General features: G+C 45.7%; 12 protein-coding genes across 12 annotated transcripts; 4 read left to right on the forward strand and 8 right to left on the reverse strand.

Annotated features, from left to right (window-relative positions):
• Nucleotides 1-347: 347 nt before the first annotated feature.
• On the reverse strand, nt 348-782 carry J056_000174 (60S ribosomal protein L34-B; the record flags this gene model as incomplete). Its single annotated transcript, XM_009267572.1, has 3 exons — nt 348-524; nt 572-651; nt 698-782. 3 exons carry the CDS (start codon nt 780-782, stop codon nt 348-350), a joined length of 342 nt encoding a protein of 113 aa, XP_009265847.1.
• Nucleotides 783-1264: 482 nt separating this feature from the next.
• On the forward strand, nt 1265-6077 carry J056_000175 (uncharacterized protein; the record flags this gene model as incomplete). The annotated part of the gene is made up of 6 exons (XM_009267573.1): nt 1265-1303; nt 1351-2836; nt 2886-3881; nt 3927-5773; nt 5822-5953; nt 6000-6077. The coding sequence occupies 6 exons, from the start codon at nt 1265-1267 to the stop codon at nt 6075-6077; spliced, it is 4578 nt and encodes a 1525-aa protein (XP_009265848.1).
• A 491-nt stretch (nt 6078-6568) lies between these two features.
• On the forward strand, nt 6569-7789 carry J056_000177 (putative oxidoreductase AIM17; the record flags this gene model as incomplete). The annotated part of the gene is made up of 2 exons (XM_009267575.1): nt 6569-7197; nt 7243-7789. 2 exons carry the CDS (start codon nt 6569-6571, stop codon nt 7787-7789), a joined length of 1176 nt encoding a protein of 391 aa, XP_009265850.1.
• A 171-nt stretch (nt 7790-7960) lies between these two features.
• J056_000178 (Tetratricopeptide repeat protein 35) lies at nt 7961-8932 on the forward strand (the record flags this gene model as incomplete). The annotated part of the gene is made up of 4 exons (XM_009267576.1): nt 7961-8084; nt 8132-8196; nt 8246-8389; nt 8435-8932. The coding sequence occupies 4 exons, from the start codon at nt 7961-7963 to the stop codon at nt 8930-8932; spliced, it is 831 nt and encodes a 276-aa protein (XP_009265851.1).
• Nucleotides 8933-9183: 251 nt separating this feature from the next.
• On the reverse strand, nt 9184-12029 carry J056_000179 (DNA replication licensing factor mcm6; the record flags this gene model as incomplete). The annotated part of the gene is made up of 3 exons (XM_009267577.1): nt 9184-9300; nt 9348-11796; nt 11842-12029. 3 exons carry the CDS (start codon nt 12027-12029, stop codon nt 9184-9186), a joined length of 2754 nt encoding a protein of 917 aa, XP_009265852.1.
• A 190-nt stretch (nt 12030-12219) lies between these two features.
• J056_000180 (uncharacterized protein) lies at nt 12220-13092 on the reverse strand (the record flags this gene model as incomplete). Its single annotated transcript, XM_009267578.1, has 2 exons — nt 12220-12267; nt 12319-13092. 2 exons carry the CDS (start codon nt 13090-13092, stop codon nt 12220-12222), a joined length of 822 nt encoding a protein of 273 aa, XP_009265853.1.
• Nucleotides 13093-13462: 370 nt separating this feature from the next.
• Nucleotides 13463-15261, reverse strand: J056_000181 (UDP-galactose transporter; the record flags this gene model as incomplete). The annotated part of the gene is made up of 3 exons (XM_009267579.1): nt 13463-14113; nt 14163-14636; nt 14686-15261. The coding sequence occupies 3 exons, from the start codon at nt 15259-15261 to the stop codon at nt 13463-13465; spliced, it is 1701 nt and encodes a 566-aa protein (XP_009265854.1).
• Nucleotides 15262-15432: 171 nt separating this feature from the next.
• On the reverse strand, nt 15433-16029 carry J056_000182 (Homeobox protein YOX1; the record flags this gene model as incomplete). The annotated part of the gene is made up of 2 exons (XM_009267580.1): nt 15433-15832; nt 15881-16029. 2 exons carry the CDS (start codon nt 16027-16029, stop codon nt 15433-15435), a joined length of 549 nt encoding a protein of 182 aa, XP_009265855.1.
• Nucleotides 16030-16340: 311 nt separating this feature from the next.
• On the reverse strand, nt 16341-18267 carry J056_000183 (uncharacterized protein; the record flags this gene model as incomplete). Its single annotated transcript, XM_009267581.1, has 4 exons — nt 16341-16862; nt 16907-17425; nt 17473-17533; nt 17579-18267. The coding sequence occupies 4 exons, from the start codon at nt 18265-18267 to the stop codon at nt 16341-16343; spliced, it is 1791 nt and encodes a 596-aa protein (XP_009265856.1).
• A 1732-nt stretch (nt 18268-19999) lies between these two features.
• J056_000184 (40S ribosomal protein S9-B) lies at nt 20000-20711 on the reverse strand (the record flags this gene model as incomplete). The annotated part of the gene is made up of 3 exons (XM_009267582.1): nt 20000-20141; nt 20193-20366; nt 20440-20711. 3 exons carry the CDS (start codon nt 20709-20711, stop codon nt 20000-20002), a joined length of 588 nt encoding a protein of 195 aa, XP_009265857.1.
• A 546-nt stretch (nt 20712-21257) lies between these two features.
• J056_000185 (Ingression protein fic1) lies at nt 21258-23113 on the reverse strand (the record flags this gene model as incomplete). Its single annotated transcript, XM_009267583.1, has 3 exons — nt 21258-22612; nt 22661-22976; nt 23033-23113. 3 exons carry the CDS (start codon nt 23111-23113, stop codon nt 21258-21260), a joined length of 1752 nt encoding a protein of 583 aa, XP_009265858.1.
• A 34-nt stretch (nt 23114-23147) lies between these two features.
• Nucleotides 23148-24488, forward strand: J056_000186 (putative nicotinate phosphoribosyltransferase; the record flags this gene model as incomplete). The annotated part of the gene is made up of 3 exons (XM_009267584.1): nt 23148-23192; nt 23243-23369; nt 23425-24488. 3 exons carry the CDS (start codon nt 23148-23150, stop codon nt 24486-24488), a joined length of 1236 nt encoding a protein of 411 aa, XP_009265859.1.
• Nucleotides 24489-24528: the final 40 nt, after the last annotated feature.

Below are 24528 nucleotides of genomic sequence, written 5' to 3' on the forward strand. Positions count from 1 at the left end.
CATAGGCAATCCCTTGCTTCAGCCAAGTCTTTAAAGGCACGAGAAGACTACATTTCATATGTGATTAACTTGCATGACTGCGAAAAGTCTATAGCAAAGTATCCAAGCATCTTAGGTTCTTATTCTGCTCGTACTTGCGTAAACACCTTCAAATTCATCACAAGTCAACTCAAAGATAGTGCTTAGAGCAGCAAAAGGTTCTCAGAATTACTTGATATCATTTTGCCAGGCTTTGATATCATTAATAGCCTCAATTAAAATCATCTCCCGCTCAGTCAGATTTGCGCCTCAGCTCTTACATATCGTGATGCATTTGTACAACTGGACAGCCTTAGAATATACTAATTTTACTTAGCAGTTTGGCTCTTGATGACCTTCTTGACGATCTTGGCCTCCTCAACCAAGAATGCACGTACGATTCTTTCACGGACGCAGTGAGCGCAACGGCTACCACCATAAGCACGAGTGACGGACTTTTGGCGCTTAGAGATGGTTGCGTAGCCTCTTGGACGGAGAGCTGGAACCTGTGTGCGATGGTTAGCAAGTAGGAGGGAATACACAGGCGACGTACACCTGAGAGAGCTAAACCACAGTCACCACACTTTGGAACGGTTGGCTTCTTGTGGATGTGCAAGTAGCGCAATTGTCCACCTATTAGCACTTGTCAGCAGTCTTCTCTGAGCGAGAATCGACCAACCTGGGGTCTTGATGACACGACGCTTGTTGGACTTGGTGTTGTATGGGTTTGGCTTCCTCAATTGAACACGTCTGGCATCAACCATCTTTAACTGCTCTTCAACGTCGGTAAAAAAAGAAGGTAGAAACGCCTTTCGCCCACATTTTTTCGACCACCAAAATTAAAATTTATGAGGTAAATTTAAAGCCAAAATGGGCTAATGATACTTTTCCTGGCAGTGAATCGTGGGCTTAATGTGCTTGAGGCTTTTTCGCTGGCTCTGCCGGTTTGGTTGATGCGGTAGTGCGTAAGCTGAGAGACGCTCACATAAATGGGCGATGCTTGAGACTGGCTTGTATGCGAGCGTGAAGTATGCGTATTTGTGTACATGACTGGTGAGGCATCTTTGTGTGACGCACCTACGCAGTGCACTGTATCCCATCTCATTGAGATATTGCGTGTATCTCAATGAAATAGAGGCATTCCATTTCTGCTGTATTTTAGCACAAATTATTTGATTTTTACTCGGCTCAATCTCACAGTGACGTGCGATGTCACTTCGAGCACAACCACCACGATCTATGCAAGATGAGTGATCCAAACGATCTCAAGCCACCAGAAACAGACGTAATTCTCCTTTTTTTACTGCAATACTGCCACTCACGCCTCTCCAGACCGAAAGCAGGTCGCCATCTCCCAAGCCAGTGGGGATGTCAATTAAGGAGAGGATGGCTATGTTCAACAAGCAGGCTGAGTCCTCAAATGCACCGTCTGCCAAACAGCCTCCTCCATCTATCGGCAGAAAGCCTCTGAACTGGCAACCCCCTGCTGAGCGTAAGGTGTCCTCAGGAGAGGGAAGAAGCGGCCTCAGCGCCAATGACGCAGCCAGTTCTATCTCAAGACCAGGGGGCAGCCTCAAGGACCGTATGGCAGCCTTACAGGGCGCTTTCGGATCTGCCTCGGCTCCATCTCCAGGTCCAAAGCCTGAAGTTAAACCGAAGGAGACGAAACAAGCCGACGATATTAAGTCGCCTATCGAAGAGTCAGATCAGCAAGATCGTTCTGAGTCTGTCAATGTGCGTTCTACAGATGATCCAGATGTTGCTAAAGGCGCAGCATCTGACGTAGTCAAGGATCATTCCGACGAACCAGAAGCTAATGGCGATGAAGATGCTGAAAATGCAGAGGAAGATCGTGTCAAACGTCAAGATATTGCCGCTCGTATGGCCAGACTTGGTGGAATGCGTCTTGGCGGACCGCCAATGCCTTCTTCAAATTCCAAAACTCCAGAGCCAGAGACATCAGCTGTATTGCCTGAAGAAGCTCAAACCTCACATAAAACTTCAGAAGAGCTCCAAGAGGAACAGAAGCAGGAGCCCAAACAGAATATACCAGCTCCGGTAGATACCACAAATATGCAAGAGGAGTCGACAGTAGAAGCAAAATCAGAGGCAGTACCAGAAGCCAAACCTGAAGAACCTGTACAATCAGTACAAGAAGAGCCTCTCCCTGAACCAGAACAAACTTTTAATGATGTTAAAGAGCCTATTGAGGAACTCAACGACCAACCCACTTCAATGAAGGCACCTCCGCTAGCTCGCAGAGCTAAACCACCACGCCGTCGTCTTCCTCAAACGCAGGTACAAACGGACGATCTTGACGCGGCTACTACAACCCCACTCCCAGAAACACCAGCTATAGAGCAGGTTTCCCAGGAAGAGGAGAAGGTAGAGAAAGAAGAGGTGTCTCAAGAAGCGTCTTCTCGTGAGCCAGACCAAGCACTCAAACCCGTCACTGATGACGAAAATCCAGGTGGTGATCACCTTCACCGTTTCTCACCACCTAGCTCACAGGAAGAGGTTCAAACAGATGAACAAAGCACGGAAGATCGTCGTATCTCAATCGCTACTGCTCTCGTCGACAAACCAACACCACTCAATGAGGCTATTGAGCACTTTCACAGCCCATTAGATAAAGAAGAGACTCCAGTAGAAACTCCAAAAGATGAGATCGAGCCGTCTTCTCCGCTGCCAATTGCTCAGCCAAGTCTCCCTGTTACCGAGGTGCAAAAGGATGAGGAAGCACCTCCAAAAATGCCTGAGGAGGCAGGAGCTCCTCAGAATTATGCCACATTGGACGATGACATCGAAAGCTCCGAACGTAAGTAATTTATTTAATGTACATGCATACATTTAATTCGATTGAATAGCTCGTAACGATGATGAAAAGGGTAAAGAACGCCGCACTTACTCAGAATCAGACTCCTTGGATGTGGATGTAGCCAACGAAAAAACTGAACAAGCGAACGAACCACAAAACATCGAAAACTCGTTAGAGCACCGTCTTGAAAAGGAAAGCAGAAAAGCAGCTGAGAAGGAAGAACAGGAAGCAGATGCGGTAGGCAACGACGATGTTTTGCAGACGTCAGATGAGAATGAAAGCGATGAACCACCAATTCCATCTGGCAAGCCTATAGTTGAAAAAGAGAAGCAGGAAATAGACGAAAATGTCCAAGAGCCGGTCACTTTGGCGGATGAAAGTAGTCCTGAAGTGGTAAATGAAACGGCATCAGTGGCAGCTCCTTCTGTTGGTGAGGAACAGGACCAGGCTCCTATAGAAGAGGCAACCTCTTCAAATGCTAAAGGCGGCATCGCTGAACGCATGGCAAAGATCTCAATGGCAGGTGGTTTCAAGTTTGGTCCTGCACCACCAGTGCTCAACAAGCCAGTCCAACATTCAGAAGACTGGGAAGCCAAGGAAGACAAGGAAGACAACAAGGAAGAGGAGATAGCTGAAGCTGCACCACCAGTAACTGAAGTCGAAGACGAGAAGATGTCAATATCTGAGAAACCGGTTGAACAGGTTGATGAGACAAAGGAAGGCATCACACAGCCAGATGATTCTAAAATTAAAGGAGCTCAAGAGACTCAGGAGACTCAAAAGTCAGAAGAAACAGAAGAGACAGACGCTGAGCGCCGCGCTAGGATTGCAAAGAAGTTGGCTGCATCAGGTACTCTTAGACCGGTCTTTGGAGGCACTCCTGAACAAGTATCACCGGCACCACAGGAGAAGAAAAAGAATGATTTCGATGACTTTGATGACTTTGATGAGGAGGCCAGTAATTCAGAAGCATCAGATGACGATGACATGAAGAGATTTATGGAGGGCGTGCAAAAGAAACCTAATTCGGACGAGAGAAGTGATGGTGAGAACTTTAAATTTTCTTTACAACATCTAATTCCTTCAACAGTAGGTGACTCAGCTGTCTCGTCTGTACAAGGAGATGGCCTCGAGTCTAAGGACTCGCAATCACACCCAGAACCTTCTGATCCGGAGGAGGACAAAAAGTCTATCCCCTTGCCTTCAAGAAACATGCCATCTCTCACTACTGAACTATCAGAGTCTTCAGAAGCAACTATGCATCCAGATGCAAACGGTTTAGCTGAACAAATTCATCCTAATACTGTCGCTGAACCTGAATCAGAAGCTGAGATGTCACCACCACCAATTCCAAGTCGTCAGATTGTTGCTTCTCCACCAACACCAGTCAGGTCAGTCCCAAGTCTTCCGCAGTCGCCACCAGAGCGGACTATGCCAGTAGCATCTCCAATAAGTACCGACTTTGAAGCTGGAAAGCGAAAGTCAGTCGAAAATAGTCCATCTCTTGCTAGTCCACCTGCACGCACCTTGCCAGTAGCGCCTCCAATCAACACCAACACTGAAATTGGAGAGCCCAAGTCAGTCGAAAATAGCCCATCTCTTGCTAGCCCACCTGCACGCACCTTGCCAGCGCCTCCAAGTGCCGCTTCTGCATCTTCGCCAAGGCCACCTATTCCAAGAAGGAGACCATCATTGAGTAGCCAGAAATCGATTAACAGATCATCTCTGGGTAGTGTGATGGATCAAGGTCAGTCAAATAGGCCTAGAACGTCTTCAGTCAGCAGTTCGGTGGATCAACCAAATTTAAGATCATCCTTAACGAGCACTAAAGACGCTCCATCCCTCCCTGGCTCACCACAAGTAATGGAGCCAGCGATGCAAGAAGATTTGAACGAAGATAACGATCTAGCTGAAAGACGTAGAAATATAACCGAGAGACTGGCTGCTTCTGGTGGAATAAGGCCATTGGTCGGAGGTTTGCCTCAACAACAAAGCCGTTCTGTGCCTCAACACCAAGAAGAAGCCTCTGAGCCTAATGAAGAACTTTCAAAGGGACTCAAAGGCGATGCTGATGAGGAGGAGACACCTGAGTCAGAGGCCGAGAGACGTGCACGTATCGCTAAGAAGCTCGCTATGCAAGGTACTATCAGACCAATCTTTGGTGGCATGGAGTCGCAAGAGCCAACACAGTCTCAAACTGAACCAGTCGTTGAAGACGTTGAGCAACCAAAGCTGGAGGTTGAAGAGCAGCACCTTGAAACGCCAAGGAGTGCAGATCAACCCCCACCGGTGCCAAGGCAGCGCCCTAGGTCATTCCTTGGCAGACCATCATCGATGATCTCGCCACCAAAAACTCCTCCTCCGACAAGTCCCCCTCCTGATCCACCTATAGCACCACCTTCTCGCCAACTGCCAAAGTTGGAACCGCCCACATCTCAACAATCAACAAGGCATGGTGAGGAAGATATAGATGACGAGAAACATAAAAGTAGCGGAGAATTCGTTCGCGTGCCTTCACAGAATCTATCAGTGACCACACCAAAGACTGAGCGCGATTCTTTCGAGTTTGTCACACCACCGAAAGATAGAGATATACCATCGCCGAGGTCTGGTAAGAGCCCAACCGGTCCACGCCCAGCCGGAAAGCACATCTACACCCACGACGAGTTAGTGCAGTTGTCACAATCGCTTGGTAGAAAGATCAACGAGTTCACGAAGGCGCAATATGAGTTATCCAAAAATATGCCTATCGCTGATGGCACATCTATTGGATTCGTCACTGAGACGCTCGCATTCTGCAATGCTGCCAGTGATCCCGAAAATTGGAACTTTGGTCATTTGATACACTCTCAAAATGCTCAAGGCATTGTCAAACGTTTGGACGATCCACGTGTAGGTGACATCCTCGTTCTCAAACATTCCGAATTCAAAGGAAGGGTGCGTAGTGCTTTAGGACGATATTTATAAACTAACACACATTCACAGAAAGCATTCGGCAACTATAAGTCTCACTTTGGTGCAAATGGACCACAAGTAGCTTTCGTGGCTGAGTACGAGCTTAAAAAAGGAAAGGTGTCAGCTATGCAGTCAACGTCTCAACCAAACCATTATCCAACCGTGGGTGCTAGTAATCAAAGCTATCTAGAAAGCTAACACTGCATAGCTCGAATACATATCGATCAAGTTCGGAGACTTGAAGGATGGAAGCTTTGATATATTCAGACCGGTACCATTATCTTGAACGTGAAATTATGGGATATTTGCTTTATGTTTTTTACGAGTTAATGTTTATGCAATCACTTTCTCTTCCATAGACTCAGATTGTTAAAATTAGAATTTCTAATTCATGTTTTAGTGGACATATAATAAAGCCTGACCATAATGAGAACAAGTGCTTGTGTGTAGAGGCTTAAAGCTATGAGGTCGTTTAAATGGTATCTGCTCGTGCATGAGGTTTCAGCAACGCTCGCACACATTGTGGTTGTGCTAGTCATTCCAGTGAAAGGTGTTGGTGACAGCATTTACAGCAAGATCACACACATGCTTGCAAAAAGCAGAAAATGATATAGCCATCAAGTCTCAATTTTGAGATGAAAAGAATTCGCGCTTGTGTCGATCCCGCTCTGATGATTAGAAATATGAATAAAGCACAATTTATAACAGTAGTCTTTTGAGCTTTATTGTAGAAAATTCTTCAATATCCTCTTTCCAGATGTTGTGATAGCGTTTAGGATGACGTTCATCAAGCGATTCTTGCAAATCACCGACAGGGGTATAAGACTGAATGACAAGCACATCTCCTGGCCAATTATCAGAGACGCCGATCTAGAAGGACTCCACCCATCAACAACGCAGAAGACATGGGCAACAACCGACGTTCCGGTTGATTCTAAGCCACTTGATGCCCGGTTTGATGAGCAGTCGCAGACGCTTAGTGTTAATTGGCACGACACCCCAGGTCTACCGAAGAGCAGTCAGTACAATCTGAAGACACTTTCAGAAGCCTTCAGCAGCAGACCTTGGCAGACATTTCCACCCCATATCCCAGCTGCCAAGCCGTGGAGTGTAAAGGAGTTCACCAACAACAGCCAGCACTTTGACGTTGCAGAACTGTATGAGTCACCTTCTATGCTTCTCAAAGCACTTACACAGCTGCACGAGCGTGGTCTCATCTTCATAAACAACGTGCCGACAGAAGATACCACAGATGCAGGCTGTGGACTGAGACGAATGGCCGAGAGCTTATTCGGTGAACTGAGAAATACCTTCTATGGACAGACGTGGGACGTGAGAGCATTAGGCGGTCAGAGCCGAAACGTCGCTTATACGGGACTCGATTTGAAATACCACATGGACTTACTGTGAGCGGGCTTTATCGGCTTCTGACTCAACTCATGCCTTCGCAGGTACTTTGAAAGTCCACCGCGCTTCCAATTCTTGCATTCACTTAAGGCACTAACGAAGGAGAAGTCACCGCAAGGACACTCATTGTTTCTGGACTCATACAAAGCAGCTGAGGAGCTTTCGCATCAATCACAGCAACTCCTTAGATCAGTTCCGATAGTGTACGAATACGACAATGATAATCACCATTACATACACTCACATCCTGTTCTTCAAGAGTTTGGAAGTAATCTGCAGTCAGTGAATTACTCACCACCATTCCAGTCACCACATCAACCGTTTATTGCGGAGTTAGAACCAGAGACACAGGTGAAATACTTGAACGCTCTCAGGGAGTGGAACAACTTATTGGATCGCCAGGACCTAAATCTTGAGACGCGTTTGAGCGAGGGAGATTGTGTTGTATTCGATAACAGACGAGTGTTGCATGCTCGTAGAGCATTCGATGAGCAAGGCGGTCAGGATGAGATTGTTAGGTGGCTCAAAGGAACATATGTAGATGGAGATGCTATCTGGGATCGCTGGAGAGTCGTGAAAGAGAGTCAATAAATGACATGAATGATATTTGCTTATCGTATTGTGTGTTGAGTCACTTTGCCTCACGAGATCGACATATGTAGATTGATGCAAATGATTCAATGTGAAATGTTCACAAAGGAATCCTTCTCTTGTATTCAACCGCTCACGTATGACGATATCTCTTCACCTTCAACCATCAACATGTCGAGCGCAGTGCAGATATTGACAGACTATCGCAAGGAGGGTGTGAGGCGGTCGCAAGAAACATACAATTTGTCAAAGCAGATCTACGGTACACGCCATGAGCGTAGCTTGGGAGATGAGAGTGGGTGGTCCACCGCTGTGCCTTTGTTTTCTAAATAAAGCTTCAAGAGTGGGCCTTTTACGAGCAATTTGCAATCGCTGCACTGGATGTCGGTGATCACAATTTGGCCGAGGTGCGAGGATGTTCTTAGCAAGCTAGTCAACAGACTGACATCGCCAAAGGAGCTGCTTTTACGTCTAGCTGAGAAGTTCCCACTGTCGCCTCGCGTGTCGGTAATCGAAGGCATGATGTTGGAAGCCAAGCGTGAATTCGGTCTGGCTGAACGTTTGTACAACAATCTACTGGAAGAGGATCCAACCAACGTCGTGAGTTAGTAGCTAACGGAAATATTACGTTGACACTATCTCAAGGCGATACAAAAACGTATGATAGTGCTGACGAAGCTGCAATACCCTAAGGACCTATCTAAGGCGACGGATAGGTTGACAACCTACTTGGACACATTTTACTTGGATCCTGAAGCCTGGATGGAGCTGGCAGATATATACACACAGCAGCAGAGCTATCAAAGAGCGTTATTCGCTATTGAAGAGTGTCTGCTCATGCAGCCTATCAATCCATACTACATACTGAAGTATGCGGAAACTCAATACACATCGGGAGATTTTCACGAAGCCTACAACTCGTATTTACGTGTTGTCGAGCTTCAAGACAGCTTTCCTAGGGCTTGGCTAGGTCTCAAAATGTGCTGCAGGAAGCTTCTCAAGTATCCTCATAACGAGCAGCCTGAACATCTTTCTAGAGTTGATGTGCTAGCTACAAAAATGTCATTAGACATGTACACATCTTCATCCACTCATAAAGTCGATGATGACACTCGTAAAGCTGTATTAAAATTCGTTGAGTAAAATTAGATACCCAATTATAGTAGTGTGTCATCGCTGGTTAATGTGTTGTGTCTGTATTTGAGGATTGATTCATTCTGGCGTCGCTCAGTCACAGAGCTACTATTAAAATAAAGAGATAACGCAGTTAAATACAATACAACCTGAAGATCAGTACATGACTAAAAATAGGAGAGCATAAATTATATTTTGAAAATGGTTATACAACACAATAATGCAGGAATAATTTTGACGGGATTTGATAAGGCGACAGATTAGAGTTCAACTTGTGGATGAACGAGGTATGTGACTTGGTCATCAGTGGATGAGGATGGGTCTTGACTCTCCGTATCGCGATCAGCACTACCACGCAGCTCGAGCAAATATTGATCCTGGAGGATTAGTTAGGAAATAAATTTAGTCAAGCATCTACACCTACCTTGACCAACTTCTTCAAGACCTTTGCCATTAGAGCCTGTTCAGCCTCGAGTTGTTCAATCGAGTCTATTTCCTCCTCCTTTGATTCAATGTATGACTGTATTATCTCATCCTTTGTGACACCAGAACCGGTTGTGTTCTCTACTGTGAGAAGGTGCTGCACGACAAGTGACATGAGTGACATATACTTGTCGTATGTGATAGTAAGTTTGGTTTTCTCAGCTGTTGGTTGAGGTGTATTTACGCCGCCCTCAGAAGCTGGAGGTGCAGATGACGAAGGCTGGACTGATGAAGTTGGAATTTGGAGATTGGGGTCGGAGGAAGATGTTATGTCTTGGGTAACATTATCCATAGGCTCAGTTGGTTGTTGTTCGTCTTCATCATCCAATCCTACATCATCCTGCTCGACGTGAATGATAGATTGACGGAGTAAAGAGTAAGCCTCCTTAACATATTGTGGAAGGATTTCGTTTGAGCAGTTAGCGCGTGCTATTGCTTCTGATAATCTGATCATGGATTCCAGCTGTCTGACTGTGATTCTGTAGCTATTTCTACCAATACCCTGTGCATCATCTTGTCTCAGTATCCTGTATTTCTCAACCAGTAAATCGGAAGCTTCCACTGTCATTCTTGGTTGGAATGTCCTACTGTATCTGATAAATCTTTGCAGCTGCTCAGTGTTAAATTCAGGCTCGAGCGCTTGATCTCTGAATCTGTGAATATTGACAATGTGTCTTGCGAGCATATCATCGACGCTCTCATTGCACTCGTCCAAAACAACGAAGAAAAGATCGAATCTACTCATGATTGGTGCAGACATTGCGACGTTCTGTCTGAGCGTTGCTTTACGATTGTAGCGTCCACCGATTGGATTGGCTGCTGCTAAGATTGATGTTCTAGCATTGAGCGTAGCTTGTAAACCGGCTTTTGCAATAGAAAGTGTTTGTTGTTCCATAGCTTCGTGGATTGCAACTTGGTCTGCTATATCCATCTTATCAAATTCATCAATCGCACAGATACCATTGTCTGCCAACATGAGTGCTCCAGCTTCGATTGTAAATTCGCCAGTCTCCTCATCTTTGACCACTGCAGCTGTTAAACCAGCAGCTGAGGATGCTTTACCGGATGTATAAACTGCTCTTGGAAGGAAAGACGTGACATACTTCAAGAATTGAGATTTGGATGTAGATGGATCACCGACAACACAAATGTTGATATCTCCTCTCAAGTGAATACCCTCGTGAGTGCGCTTGTGTACACCACCCATTAGCTGTAACAACAATCCCTTCTTGACAATATCGTGTCCAAATACAGTTGGTGCTATACTCTTCACTAGACGGTGGTAGATGTTGTCGGTATTAACCATTGCTCGAAGTTCTTCGATTTCTTGTTGCGTTAAGCTTCTGAGGAAGGTATCTTGATCTTCTTCCTCCTCATAATCGGCCCTGACGTTGGTAGCAGAAGATCTACCATCTGCCGACTGAACCATGCAAGCCAAATAAGCAGTCTTGTATTGCAAATCGCGCACACCGAGCGCCTTTAAGCCCGTAACACCCTGATTATCAGTTCGACCGCCTGAGTTTTCTCTCATTAACTCAGTGTTTACACCAGGTATACCCAATTGACTGACATCCGGTACGACGATGAAAGTACCTGTGAAAGTGCACTTGTCTCCAGCCTTTGCCTTTTCAACCGTTTCACCACGAAGAATGACATCCAAAGATCTTGGCATCGAACCGGTCGGAATTTCGTTTGCATTCTCTTGTATACGGACTTTCTGCCAGTCTGAGAACTTTGACTGTTCAATTATAAGTCTCCAAGCGTTTCTGTTGTTGCACGTTGGATTTGGACACATGCTTGGCTCTGTGAATTTGAATTGCTGTTCTATATCGTGCATTACAACACCGCATTCTTCACAAGCGAAGCAGCCGTTGACAAGTTCAGGCCTGACTTCTGAAGTACGCGTGACTGTACCGCCAACACTCATCAATGTACCGATCTTGTCTGTTCTTAGGTCTCTGATGCCACTAACGATTGGAAGATCGTAGAAAGCGATTTGGAATTCCCTTATGATATATGAGCTGGCAGATTGTGTGGCTGTGACAGTTTGGGCGTTGGAATAGAGATAACCTGGTTCGTATTTGTGTACCAAGTTTTGTACGGCGCGTTTCAAGAAAGGCAAGAATCTATAGTACTGATCTGTGACGGCCTTTGCTAAGATATCTTCACGTTCAAGTAGGTGAGAGAATGATACGTATAGCGTTGTAAAGTTGTATTCTCTCATTCCGTGTATCTGCTCGACGTAGAACTTTGATTCCGCCTCAGCTTGCATTCCATCTACGCCAGGCGTAGCAGCGAGATCAACAACTTCAGTGTATGACTCTAAGAAATTCTCAAAGCTCTCCATGACCTTTTCTCCAGTTGCATCTTTGACTTTTGGTACTTCAGAGCTGCAGCAGTGTGAGATGAGATTTAAAGACATCTACGACACCCACGGATCTTGTGGATTGCGCTTTGCTCTTCTGCGTGCGTTTGATTCTTCACCCGCCTCATCATCTTCGAGATTATGATCCTGGATCGACATATCGTTTATGGGACGCGCTGGAGGGGAGCTTTGCCTCTGTGCGCCAACATCGGAGGTTGGATCTGGTAGTGGACTGGATGGTCCAAGTGGCGTGCTCATGGCGGTGATAAGTTAGCGCGTGTTGAGTCAGCCTGCGTGTCTTCGCGTCGAGATGGGAATGGAAAACAATAAAATTAAGATATTAACAAGAATATAAGTGGATTATATAGTGTATTAGGTCCTTGGTATGGATCTGTAAATTACTTAATAGATTCGTTGAGATGTGATTTGACTGTGCCTTGCGCATTTATTATTTCTTTGGGTTTACTGTGTTACGGCGCTGAACAGTGCGTTCACGCTGTGTCATCTCGTTAGATTAATTAGGCTCTCCATGCCCTCTCCAACTCACATCTGTTATAGCCTTCCCATTCGTTAGTCTATCCACGCGTTCCATACGCTCATCAACGAGAGCATCAATCTCCGCCTTGTGCTGCTTCTTTAACTCGAGCTCTCTTTGCCTTTGCTCGCGTTGACGCTCAGAAGACTCAAAATCTGACTTGAGACGCTCAAGCTTTTTAGCAATTTCGTGATGGCTCTTGATAGATTTCTCCAATCTACCATTAGCTTGTGTTATAGATTTCTCAGCTTTAGCGCTCAATTTCTGCGCTTTCTCTGCATCCTTGAGAGCGTCTTTGAGAGCAGCTGCATCGTTCTTGGCTTCCGCCTCCAAGATTTTTGAAACCTGTTTAGCATCTTTGCCCTCATTCATCAGAATCGCTCTGCGGTCATCATCCCCTAAACGTGCATCCGCGTCTTGGAGGCGGTTTTGTTGATCTTGGGATACTCTCTCTGCACCTCTAGCTGAGGCTGTGGCTGATGGTGATTTTTGGAGGTTTGCACCTTGATCTCCGTTGATTGCTCTGTCTGCAACCCCCTGTGGCTTTGACTCTGTTGGTGTGCGTTGAATCGAGGTTGGAGGCGATGGGGATGTTGCTTCTGGTACTTGTGGTACTGGTTGCGATGTATTTGCTGGCTCTGCTGGTACTGATGTTGTAGGCTCAGCTTGCTTGGTGGCGGGGGATGACGTATCTATATGTGGCGGGACTTGCTCCGAGGTCTGAGCAGGTGCTGATTTCTCAGCGACTTCTTGTGGCTGTGTGGCTACTTTGTCTGCTTCTGACATTCTATTCCAAATTACCCTTTTCGGTTGATGAATGTGCTTACAAAACCTACGAAAGCAGTCGTGCACGGAAGGAATGCGGATGAGAATGAGAATGAGTCTAGAACAAGTTACGCATAAAAATCACAACCGAAACACCTCAGAAAACGCAAGACATACATGTGGAAATATTGTGTTATTGTGTGATAGAGCGTAATTGAGCGCGATGCTAGGATGGTCTGTATTAGTGCTTATTGATCGGATATTTGATGCAAGTTATTAGAATAGTAGTGATTTAATTTCGCACTATAAACTGTTCATAACAAGTGCTTGGCGTGTGTATTTGCCCGTAAAATGCCTATGAAAAGAAAGTAACTGAACCTTTAGCTAATGCTCAGCTTTGCTGCTTATAAGAAGATGTGAAAGCAAGATTATCCAACTTGTTCGTCTCCCCTGTAAAATCTGGTGTTGGTAAAGGGGAATCAGAATGCGATCTATCACTCTTGTTCAATTGATGGTCTACTACTAGCTTTGGATCATACGCCCGCGTATACATGTACTGCTCTGGACTTCCTCCTACTGAACTATTTGATGATTCTGCCAGCTGATCTGAGCTGGAAGAGTCGGATGGTACATGATGTCCTCCGTAATTGCTCACGTACGAGGTGTCGTTGTTTGAATAGACATTGTATGTCGGTCCCGGCATCTCATGCGCGGGTACGAACGTAGATTTATGCTTCTCATCGCTAACATTCAACATTGACTTTGCTTCTATTGGTGAGGGTGAATTCCTGATATCATTGTTTGAGTTCTTCTCCTTTTCCATGTTGTATGAGGCAAAGTTGTCTCCTATCTTGTTAGACGACGCAGGTACACCTTTGTTTGAAGCAGCTGCGGCTGCGCTAGGTTTATTGTAGATCATTGTGCTTCCTAAAACTGTGCTAGCACCCATTACGAAACCAGGAGTAATTGGAAAGTCGAAAAGAATGACTGATGCAACTGAAGAGATTACGATTGATATTGAGGTAGCAAATCCTTTTAATATCTGTGCGCTTTGGTTAGTGAGGTATTTCAGGATCATACGCTACACCCACATTATCGGAATATTTAATAACTAAAGCCGTGACCAATCCACCAAGCACCTGAGTTAGTACAGTTGCATACGCCCAAACGTTGAAGTTGCGTACCAGATTAAGGCGTTCCAAGAGCCCAAGGCCATGTGTAGCTTGTCCAAACAGTACTGGTAGGAGTGCAGGAGGGAAGCTGAACAGGGATAGCTGTACGTTTCTAACCCAAAGATCGACGTTGGATCCCTTCAAAACAAGTTCAAAGTACACTCCAGCCAGACCAGAAGTTAAGCAGGCCATAGCGACAGCCATGAACCCTGTAATTGGATTACCGGCGTGCACACCCCCCTGCGATGAAGACATGGTGGTTGACTGAACCTGGACAATACCAACTCCGATAGCCAGGAAAACGAGCGAGAGCCACTTTGTCTTTGTAAGGCTTCTGCCGAGCAGGACTACAGAGAAGAGGGCTGTGGTGAGAATCTTCATCTGATAAGCGACCTAAGGGAGAAATGAGTGAGTAGGATCTTTAAAACAACACATCACGCACCTGGAAAGTAGCTACTTCCAAGTTAGACGCCGCCACGAATGCCAAATTGTTCTGGATGACATAGAGGATCGCAGGGATGGAGAGCTTCCAGGAATCCCTACTAAAAATCTGAGCCACGAGTATTTTTGCTTTAAGTTTAGTATCCGAGGGGCGCTGGTCGTCTTTGAGGCTGAGGGATATGCGTCTCTTGTTGTGGCTGGCAGACGGTTTGACAGGGAGATTTCCTAAGAAGGATTTCTTCTTCTTGGGAAATAGCGGGCTGAGGTGATCCTCTCTATTTGAATTGAGAGCGTGATCATCCGTACGCTTGTACGCCGTGTAGAGCGATATCGACGCCTTTAGTATCTCAGTCAATAAGACAGCAGAAGCGGGATTGTACGAGTGCTCAGGATCTGAAACGCGTGAGTAGCGCATCAATATCGACAGACTAGCGTTCTGCAATGCCAATGTGACCAAGCTGAGGTACTTGAGCGGTATCCCGTATAACTCCTGCTTTTCCACGGGGCTGAGATTAAGCGCAGGCGCCCGCTTTCTGTCGCTCGAGAACGATGATTTCTTGTTGGTTATCGACGACATATTAAGTCTTTTATAAGTCTTGCTGGAAGCGAGCTAAGATGTTTTTGGGGATGCTTTCGGATGAAATTACGGAAAATGTTTAAATTCAAATACAATTACATTTTATTAGTCTTTGCGTGTTCTGCGTGCTTTGCTTGCTCTTTCGCTTGGTATCATTCAACGTCTTCTCCGCTACGGCCAAACGCCCCGCTTCTTCGCTTGGGGCGACGACGGCGCGCATAAGAGGCTGTTCAGATTCATTGCTACTCTTCCCCTTGGCTTGACGTCCTTAGGCAGCGTCTCTACTGGCGATGGCGGTACTTTTTGGACCACGTGATCCACCTGTTTGGAATAACTCGTGAGGGGCTGCGCGGAATTCGTTGCATCTGCGTCTGCCTCGGCTTCGGCAATTTTAGGCGACTGCTTTATCGTGCTTTTGCTCTTAAACAAATTAGTCGTCCGCTTTACCTTTGAGCCACTATCAAAGCTCGTCTCTACGAATGTCAATGGCTCATTCTCGTTATTGTTGAATTGTCTGCGCTTCTCATTCTGTCGCTTGTTCTGGTACCATACTTGCACATTTCGCGACGACCTGTCATCTCAATCAGTACTTGTGCTCGGGTTCGGTAGTGTCACTCACATTCCAACATTCTGCGCAATCTCTGCGCGCTTGCTCGCGCTTGGAAGTGGATTTCTCAGGTATTCTTCCTCTAATAGTTGCAGCTCTTGCGGCGTCGTTCTCCTTCTCCTCTTCCTTGACTCTATTGCCGCAAAATTTTCGTTACTCATTGCTTTAATGATCTAGTTGTGGATGTAGAAAATAAACCTACGCGGTTTGGTTTCTATGTCTTAATTAAGTCACCTTGCCATTTTGGGTTGAATTGATAATCTATTACCGAATGCGTCGATTTACGCAGTTTGCGTGATTCCTATAAGGGAAGGTTCCAAGTGGGGTGTGCGTACACTCAATTTGGCAACCTGCCCGTTGGATTTTTTAACAGGTTTTTGTGGGGAAGCACAGTCCTTAAGAGTGTTTTGACCGGGAAAGTAATAAAACCCGTTTAATCACATTGCATTACATTATTCATTACACGTGTTGGCTAATTATCTTTCTTAGATATGGACGAGTTCATCTCGTTCACAGTCTGTCTCAGTTTGATTTCATCGTTGTCAAGTGGTCTGTCCTTGTTTGATTTGCTGCATCTAGCACTGCTATGCAACGCCAATGCCCTGTCACGCACGATAGCCGCACTCGCAGAGTTATCCCATATAGCTATCTTGAAAAGCCTAGCAAAGATACCCTTAATTACGAAATGTCCGTGAGAAGCTACGAGCGCTGCGACAAAAGCTACTAAGACACCACCATGCGCTGCGAGTATACCGCTATTTTTGAACGACGTATTGAAGAGAATGACGAGTGATGTGTTGATCATTGCACTGAGCCAGCTCAAAAACGACAAAGCGTCGAGCCATGGTCCAATACTATCCGTTGAACGGGGTATACAGCGACTATAATGTTTGATGAGCTTGAATGCGTCTCCGCGAATTTCAAAAAAGTTGTTGATCAGTCCCATGAGTGGTGCAAGTGGCCATGCGACACTCCATAGCGAGATAAAGCCGAACTGAATTGGTTTAGTGATTTTTTCAAAAAGCAAACGAAACACACCTGCGTAACCATCTCCGCATAGTCCTCGAACAGATCATATGTATCCTTAGCGACTTCCTCTCTGACGGCTTGCAGATAATCTCTCTCTTCTGGAGCGTCTTTCGGGGTGTAAGTGTTCTTGGAGATGTGCGATCTAACGAAGGACATGATATAGGGAAGACCAACTTCTTGGAAGGTACCAATAGCTTGAGAGGTAACCATCTGCGCGAACAGCTGCGTCTGTATCCTACTTCCATCAATCTCTACTATCTCATTTGTGCCGAATATCTCAAACTTCTCAAATCTCTTTGATGCCGCCTTCACCAGATCCTTACCGAAGGGTATATACACATATGCCGTCAACGCAAGACCGGCAAAGCTGACAAGAGAGTTGAGAGTGAAAGACTTTATGGTCAAGCTTGCCTCTGTGTCGCTGTGCGTGGCGTGGTTTTCCCATCTACTCAGCTTGTTGAGCACGGGTTGATATGCAGTGATGAGCAGCGGAACAATACCGCTGCATACTGCACTCAATATGAGTGACTGTTTGAGTGTGTTAGACGTTGGTGTCTTCGACACTTTCTACCCACAATGTACGACTTGAGAGGACCGTTGTAGAATTGTAATCCAAACTCCTCTATGAAGAAGATGCTGAGTTGTGTGTGAGTTTATAACAGCCAGAAACACCACACACACATGGTGAGTAGGGCAGCCAATAGCATGGCGAATAGCGCAAGGACAGGAAGCGTAGCCATTAGCTTACTCTCACGAACATACCACGCCGTTCTTTCTCTCTCTACTCTGGTCAATTCGATGCTCTTCGAGCCATCAGAACCCCACTGCACGCTAAGAGCGCGTTCCGCTACACGCCAGTACTCGACGAAAGCTACAGCGTAAAGACTAACGAATATGGCGTAAAATGAACTAAATTGAGAGCTCCTAAACCAGCAAAAAAAGCCAATGAGGGAAGGCAAAATAAGTGACCTAAAGTAAGACCTCAAGAAGGCGAAATAGAAGCCAACGTTAACACCAAAGGCATTCTTGATGCTTGTGAGCTGTTGGTTGGATAAAAGATAACTGCTAGTCAAGTCGCTAATTAATGTTTTGTTGAAATCGTGATTGTGGGGTATGACGACTTTCTTCACGTCGGGTGATGCGTAGTGGACCATGAAATAATCGTAGAGGTTATTGCACTCACTGTCTACACTCCGTCTAGTAGATTGTTTTGCTTGTAAGAATGCCAAGACCTCGTCGTCGTTGGAGCCGGGCCTCACAGCCCAGCTGAAAGAGCTCTGGAGTTGGTGGAGAGCCTTCAAATGAGCGTCGCTGCTGCTGAGCTTGTAAACGACTATGAGATCAACTTTCGCGGTCTCGAGACTGGGCATTGTTGTGGTATCTGTGAGAGAGGCGTTAACTGAGCTATAAATAGATGGCACTTGAAAATCCTATGGTTATTATTAGCTGTGTTAGAGGTACTGGGTCATGGGCTCTTTCGGTGTTCTGACTGTCAACTGGTCGATCAGTTTTCTTAATCTGCATTTCAAAGCATATCTTGGCATAAGTTGATGTGCGAGTGCGAGTGCTTGTGCTGCCAAAAGACACGACGCCTTTCTACTCTCAAACTTCGACGCATTAGACGTGCCAGAAAATTACTTCAACCCAAGTGGGGTAAAAGTTGGTGAGGTTGAGTGATGAGGTGGCTGTAAGGTGGAAGTACTTAGAGAAACTCATTTATCGCGTTTTTATACATAATTATTATGATGCTCGAGGCACAGCCTGGCATGAGTTTATTCAACAACAACGGTATATGATATCTAATCAAATTCTTAAAGTTGTATCGAGCCATGCCAATAGGGTCAGAGAATTGTATTGCAGCTTATGCTCTGATTCCCGTCACTGGGCCCTCTGATCTCCAATTGAGTGGTCGTGCATAGCAAGCTGAAGAAAGGAAGGGCAAGAACAAAACAAATTCAAGGTTGGAAATAATCAGTGCTTCAACTCGCGGCACGCCCAACCTCAAATCCCCGATTTCCTTCCAATCCGCAACGAATCATCGTTAGACGTGTTATGTGGATTGGTAAAATTGTCTTGAATTATTCCTATCTATTTCAATATCCAAAGTATTTTTCTGCAAGAAATGATGATGATGATAAAATCTGAATATATTGTGAAGACGATAAATGTTATAAACTGCGTCCATCAATACTTCATAAAGCATGGGGAGTCAAAGGGGGGTTGCTGAATTTACTGAAAGTTTTTCTTAAATAGCGTCGTAATTTGTAAATTTATGGTGGTTCTCAATTACATTGAAACACCGGTTCTGCGAGATGATGAAGTTTTGATATTATTTACGCGCAATTTCTGACTTATCAGCAATTCTGTAAACGTCTTGATCTTTGTGAGGTGAAACTGCACACAAAGAGCAAGGCGCTGAGATTAATAAAAGAATTAAGTCTAAGATGTATCAAAAGAAAAAGTAGTCGTTTAAATAGTTTAGAATTCTAGGTTTTATTCCCATTGTCTCGTTATCTTCATTGTCCTCGTGCATAATCATGCATAATCTTCATTGTTCTTTATTCTCATTGTTCTCATAGCGACCATGATGTCATGTTACCTGTTCCTGCATCTTGCCCGCTTTATTACCTACGAAGGTAGGGGCACATGCTTATAACTTCAATAGTACGACTGGTACAACTTGCTAGTTCATGATGAGGTCCCAGGTTCGATCCCTGGTATCTGCATAGACCAGCAGATATAGCTCAGTGGTAGTAGCGCATCACTAGTAATAAATTCATTTTTTGTTTTTTGCTGCCTTTTATTAATTAGGCCGATGTCATGACACATCTTGAGTGTAGTATCGAGTAGAGTTTTGGTTAACTTAATTTTTACGCGTTGCTTCAATCATTTGCCTGGAAGGCGGGTTGCTTTACAAAATTAAATGATGATGCTCTATGAGATTACCACGGATATAAGTCTAGGCAGCACGCCAGACCAATCGGATGAAAAGTTACTCAACCAAGTAGCATTAACATCACGCTTTTAGACGTGCAGAAAATCCAGCGAAGCTGCATATGTATATTTATACAATAAAAAAGTGAGCCAAGTGCACAGACAAGTTTACTCGTCGTCCTCTTCAGCCTCACCGTCACCGCCTTCAGCAGCAGCAGAGGCACGGGCGCGCTTACGCTTAACGCGACCAGGGCGAGCGCCACCGTATGGAGAGGTTTGAGAGAAGTCAATGTGCTTTTGGGAGTCGAGTCTGTATAGAAATCAATAAACTATCGAGTAAAAGAAAAGGCGTAATACTCACCTCACAGTGAACGAAGGGACGTTGACGATCTGCTTACCAACGCGGATGTGACGTTGAACAATGAGCACACGAGCGTGGTGGATCGACTTGGCAAGACCGCTCTTGAAGACCTGAGTCTGAAGACGACGTTCCAAGAAATCTTCAATCTTGAGAGCCAATACGTAATCGAGACGCCTGCACGAGGAGAACCGTTAATACGTTTATTCGTGACAGTGGACTTTCTCTTGAAGGGTTTAATGCCACTCACATTCTTGATTCGTCAAGTACACCAATACGCACAAGACGTCTGATCAATGCGTTACCTTCGAAAAGACGCTTTGGTTCCTTCTCATCGAGCTTGAGGAGCTCACGGGCAGCTCTACGGATCTTTGACAAGGTGAAAGCGATACGCCAGATTTCACGCTTGTTACGGAGACCGTATTCACCAGCGAGCTTTAACTCAGCGTCCAAACGGGCTGATTCGAATGGACGACGTGGGACCTTGTAAGTCTTGCTGTGATTTACTGGCGCACGTGGCATCTATGTAGATGTTAGAGGATTTGGTTGATAGGAAGATTTGAGAGGTTGTGGTTGGTGCGAGTGAGTGGGTGGTGTGCAGCTTTGACGGTGTTTGCTGTGTGTACAGCCTTCAACACTACCCACTACCACTCTCTTCCCTTACACGCCCCTCAAATTCCTTCCATTTTTCACTCACATCGAGGTCGCTGAGGAACCCGGCCAGACAAATTTACAGGCAAAATACGTCGCATAATTTTATTTTCAAAATTGCACAAAAGGGCGATTAAATTGTAGATTTGAGTAAACGTAGTCTTAGTCCTTTAGAATATCAAATTTGTTCCCTTAAATCGCCCGATTTATATTGGCAAGGAAGTGAGATGACTCGGGGTGAGATGACAGGAATTGCAGGGACACACATCTCACACATCACCCAACATACCACAAACGCCTCTCCATATTAATATACTCAATTACTCATGTTACACTGAAAATCTGACTGGCATAGATAAACTGAAATATGATACTCCATTTGATATTAAATTAGACTCAAACTACTGCTTGCTACTACTAGTGTTGTATATGCGTGTGCGAATGTGCTTGCGCTTGTATCTGTCCCGTATCATACCCATTATAAGCCCCATACATACCACCAATCGGGGGAGGTGGGTAGTTAGGATACATCTGCACGGGTTGTTGCGGTACTGTCGGTGGTGGTGGAGCGTAGACCACATTAGATGGTGGTGGCTGAGGTACTTGAGGTGGTTGTGTCGGTGCCCCCGGTGGTGGATATTGAGGGAAGGGCGATTGAATTGCTGGCGCGCTTGGCAGTGGGCGGGATGGCTGTGATTGTTGTGACGGTTGTGGTGGCTGCGACATTGGCGACGGTTGCTGCTGCGCATACATAGCATGAGCGCCGCTATATTGCACGTCCGAGGGATTTTGCCAGGGTGACCAGCTGCCTTGAGGTGCCGGTGCTTGTGCTTGCGCTGGTGGAGGGGCACTGGCAGAAACAGGTAGTGGTGCTCCATACTGAGACGGGTATTGGGCAAAAACCGGCGACTGTCCTACGATTGGTATCTGCTGCGACACTTGAGGGAATTGAGGACCTTGAGGACCTTGTGGTGGCATTTGTGAAACGGGCGGTATTGGCGATGTGCGGGGAGGTGGGATGGGTGTGACTGGTGTAGCTTGTTGCATTGGTGGCATCTGCATCTGTTGCATTTGCTGTAGTTGCACTTGTTGCAGTGGAGCTTGTGGAGGTTGGGGCAATGGCTGCGAAGGCTGCGACGGCTGTGATGTTTGTGATGATTGTAATGGCTGCACTTGAGACACTTGTGGTATAGGTGAATGACCCGGCGAGACTTGATAGAGGGGCTGCTGATAGTGCTCCTGATGGCTGTTCAAAGGCTGCTCCTGGTAGACGGGTTGGATAGCGTATGTATTAGGAGAAGGCTGTCTGATTGGACTTGTGCTTGCTGGAATGTTTTCTGGCTGCGGCGATGGCAAAGGAGACGGAATGCGCAACTCACCTCCGTCTATATAATCAGGTCTGTAGAGTGACATGTTCGACAGCGATTGTCTGGTCCGCAATGATTGGGGGATAGTGGCAGGATGACCAGGACGCAACGACGTGGGATGACCGAGATTGGCGGTGCTGGTGCTTGTGGTGGTGGCGATGCTGCCACTCATATTACCATTGTTATTGCCGCTGCTGCTGCTCGTTGGCTGTCTCTCGCCTGGGGCTGACAGCCTTGGAGCTCGTTTGGCAGGTGGTCTCGTAGGAGTTGCGAGAGATTGCGTGGCTGGCTTCGTTGGGTACTTTTTAGGCGGTGGAGAGGCATTTGAGAAAAAGGTCAATTCAAGACGCACTTCGCCGCGATATTTGCCGCCGTCTTTCGAATCGAGAGTGAGGGGAACCCATACTGAAGAGTCTTAGCGCGTAGATAAGATAAGAATAGTGTAACACCCACAGTCATCCTCGCCTTTGGTAAGTGAACGCGTGAGATCGACGAAAGCCTCACCGACCTTGGTCGGATCCCTGCTATCATCAGCCCAGCATACGACAGACATACTCTTGGTAGAAGCCGTTGACGCGCTGGAAGACCTTCTACCCATCGAATCCTCGAGTTCAGACATGATGGGAAAGCGCAACTCAGCATCCCATTCAGGCGCTTGGCCACCGCGGTTGATCGTCTGTGTACGCTTGGTAGGAACGGGTGAAGAGGGAATTCTTAGTGTAACGTATGGAGATTGCTTGCCTATACGCTGCTTGTCAACCAGATTGCGCTGACCAAATGCGTCAAAATAGGAAAACAAGGCGGAAAACCGAACAAGAGACTCACGGCACGATCAACGACGATGACGAGAGTACCAATCTCATTTCCAGCCTCAAATTGCTTGGGAGGTGGGCGAGGTGGAGACATGTACGATGTTGGTTGTTAAGAAGGAACGGCGAAGATGGTCAGAGCAATTGCGTCAATATTGGATACAGATTTGTATAAGGTGAGTTTGTGTGTGTTTACGTGGTTATATTATAATTTATATTTAAACAGCTCACAATGCAACAAGCTGTCCTTGAGCATTTCCCCAATGTAGACGTTAGCTATCGATTCACAAATCGCAGTATGCAAATGCGTTTTAATAAACAAGCTTACGATTCTATTATGGATGGATTACAATGTGCGTAAGATACGTAACAGCCACACAGCAGCCACTCAACTCACTCCACTCCAAGTCCTTACCCAACTCACCCTACAGCCCCATGAATACTCCTATTTACTATCTGATAAGGCCCCCATGTTCAAATCCAGCTATGTCGATTACCTCTCCAACTACCGCTTCAAGCCACACGAGCAACTTGACGTACGTCTCGTAAATACAGACAATAACGGCTTTGGTGACCTGGAAATTGATATACGTGGTAAATGGGTGGAGACCATCCTCTATGAGGTACCACTGATGTCAATTGTCTCCGAGTCTTACTTTGCTTACGTAGACACTGATTGGTCTTATGATGGCCAAGAATCTATCGCCAAAGAAAAAATGAAATCTATGGCTCAGAATGGTATTATTCTCGCAGAATTCGGTAGCAGACGTAGAAGATCGTTTCAGGGACATGATATCGTTATACGCGCGCTTAAAGAGGAGAGTGATCGTTTGCAGAATACAGGCGCATCTGGTAAACTCGGTGGAACGAGTAACGTTTTTTTCGCTCTCAAGTACGATCTCCCTCCTATTGGTACTGTAGCCCATGAATGGACTATGGGTATCGGTGCTATCACCGGATATAAGAATGCTAACTACACGGCATTGGATTTATGGGAAAAAACTTTCGGTGACAAACTACTCATCGCTCTCACTGATACTTTCACCACTGAAGCTTTCTGGAGGGAATTATTGGACCATCCTCAGAAAGCTAGCAAATGGATTGGGATTAGACAGGACTCAGGTGATCCCGTCAAATTCTGCAAGGATGCTAATGCTGTTTATCAGCAGTTGGGTATAGATACTCACACCAAAACTATCGTCTTTAGCGATGGACTGGATAGTGATTTGTGTATCAAGCTCAAGCAGGTAACAGACGAGCACGGCTTCAAATCTAGTTTTGGTGTTGGTACTTACCTCACAAACGACTACCGCAAAGCATCAAATGTTAGTGAAAAGAGCAAACCTCTGAATATCGTCATCAAGATAGCCTCAGTGGGAGATACACCGACAATCAAACTGAGCGATGACCTATCCAAGATTACTGGGAATAACAGTACAGTAAAGACAGTTAGAGATGAATTGCATGTTTAATTTTGTTTTTAATATTTTTATATTCTTGCATTTTGCATCT

This window comes from Wallemia ichthyophaga (assembly GCF_000400465.1).
Source record: "Wallemia ichthyophaga EXF-994 unplaced genomic scaffold scaffold1, whole genome shotgun sequence".
NCBI classification, from domain to species: Eukaryota; Fungi; Basidiomycota; class Wallemiomycetes; order Wallemiales; family Wallemiaceae; genus Wallemia; species Wallemia ichthyophaga.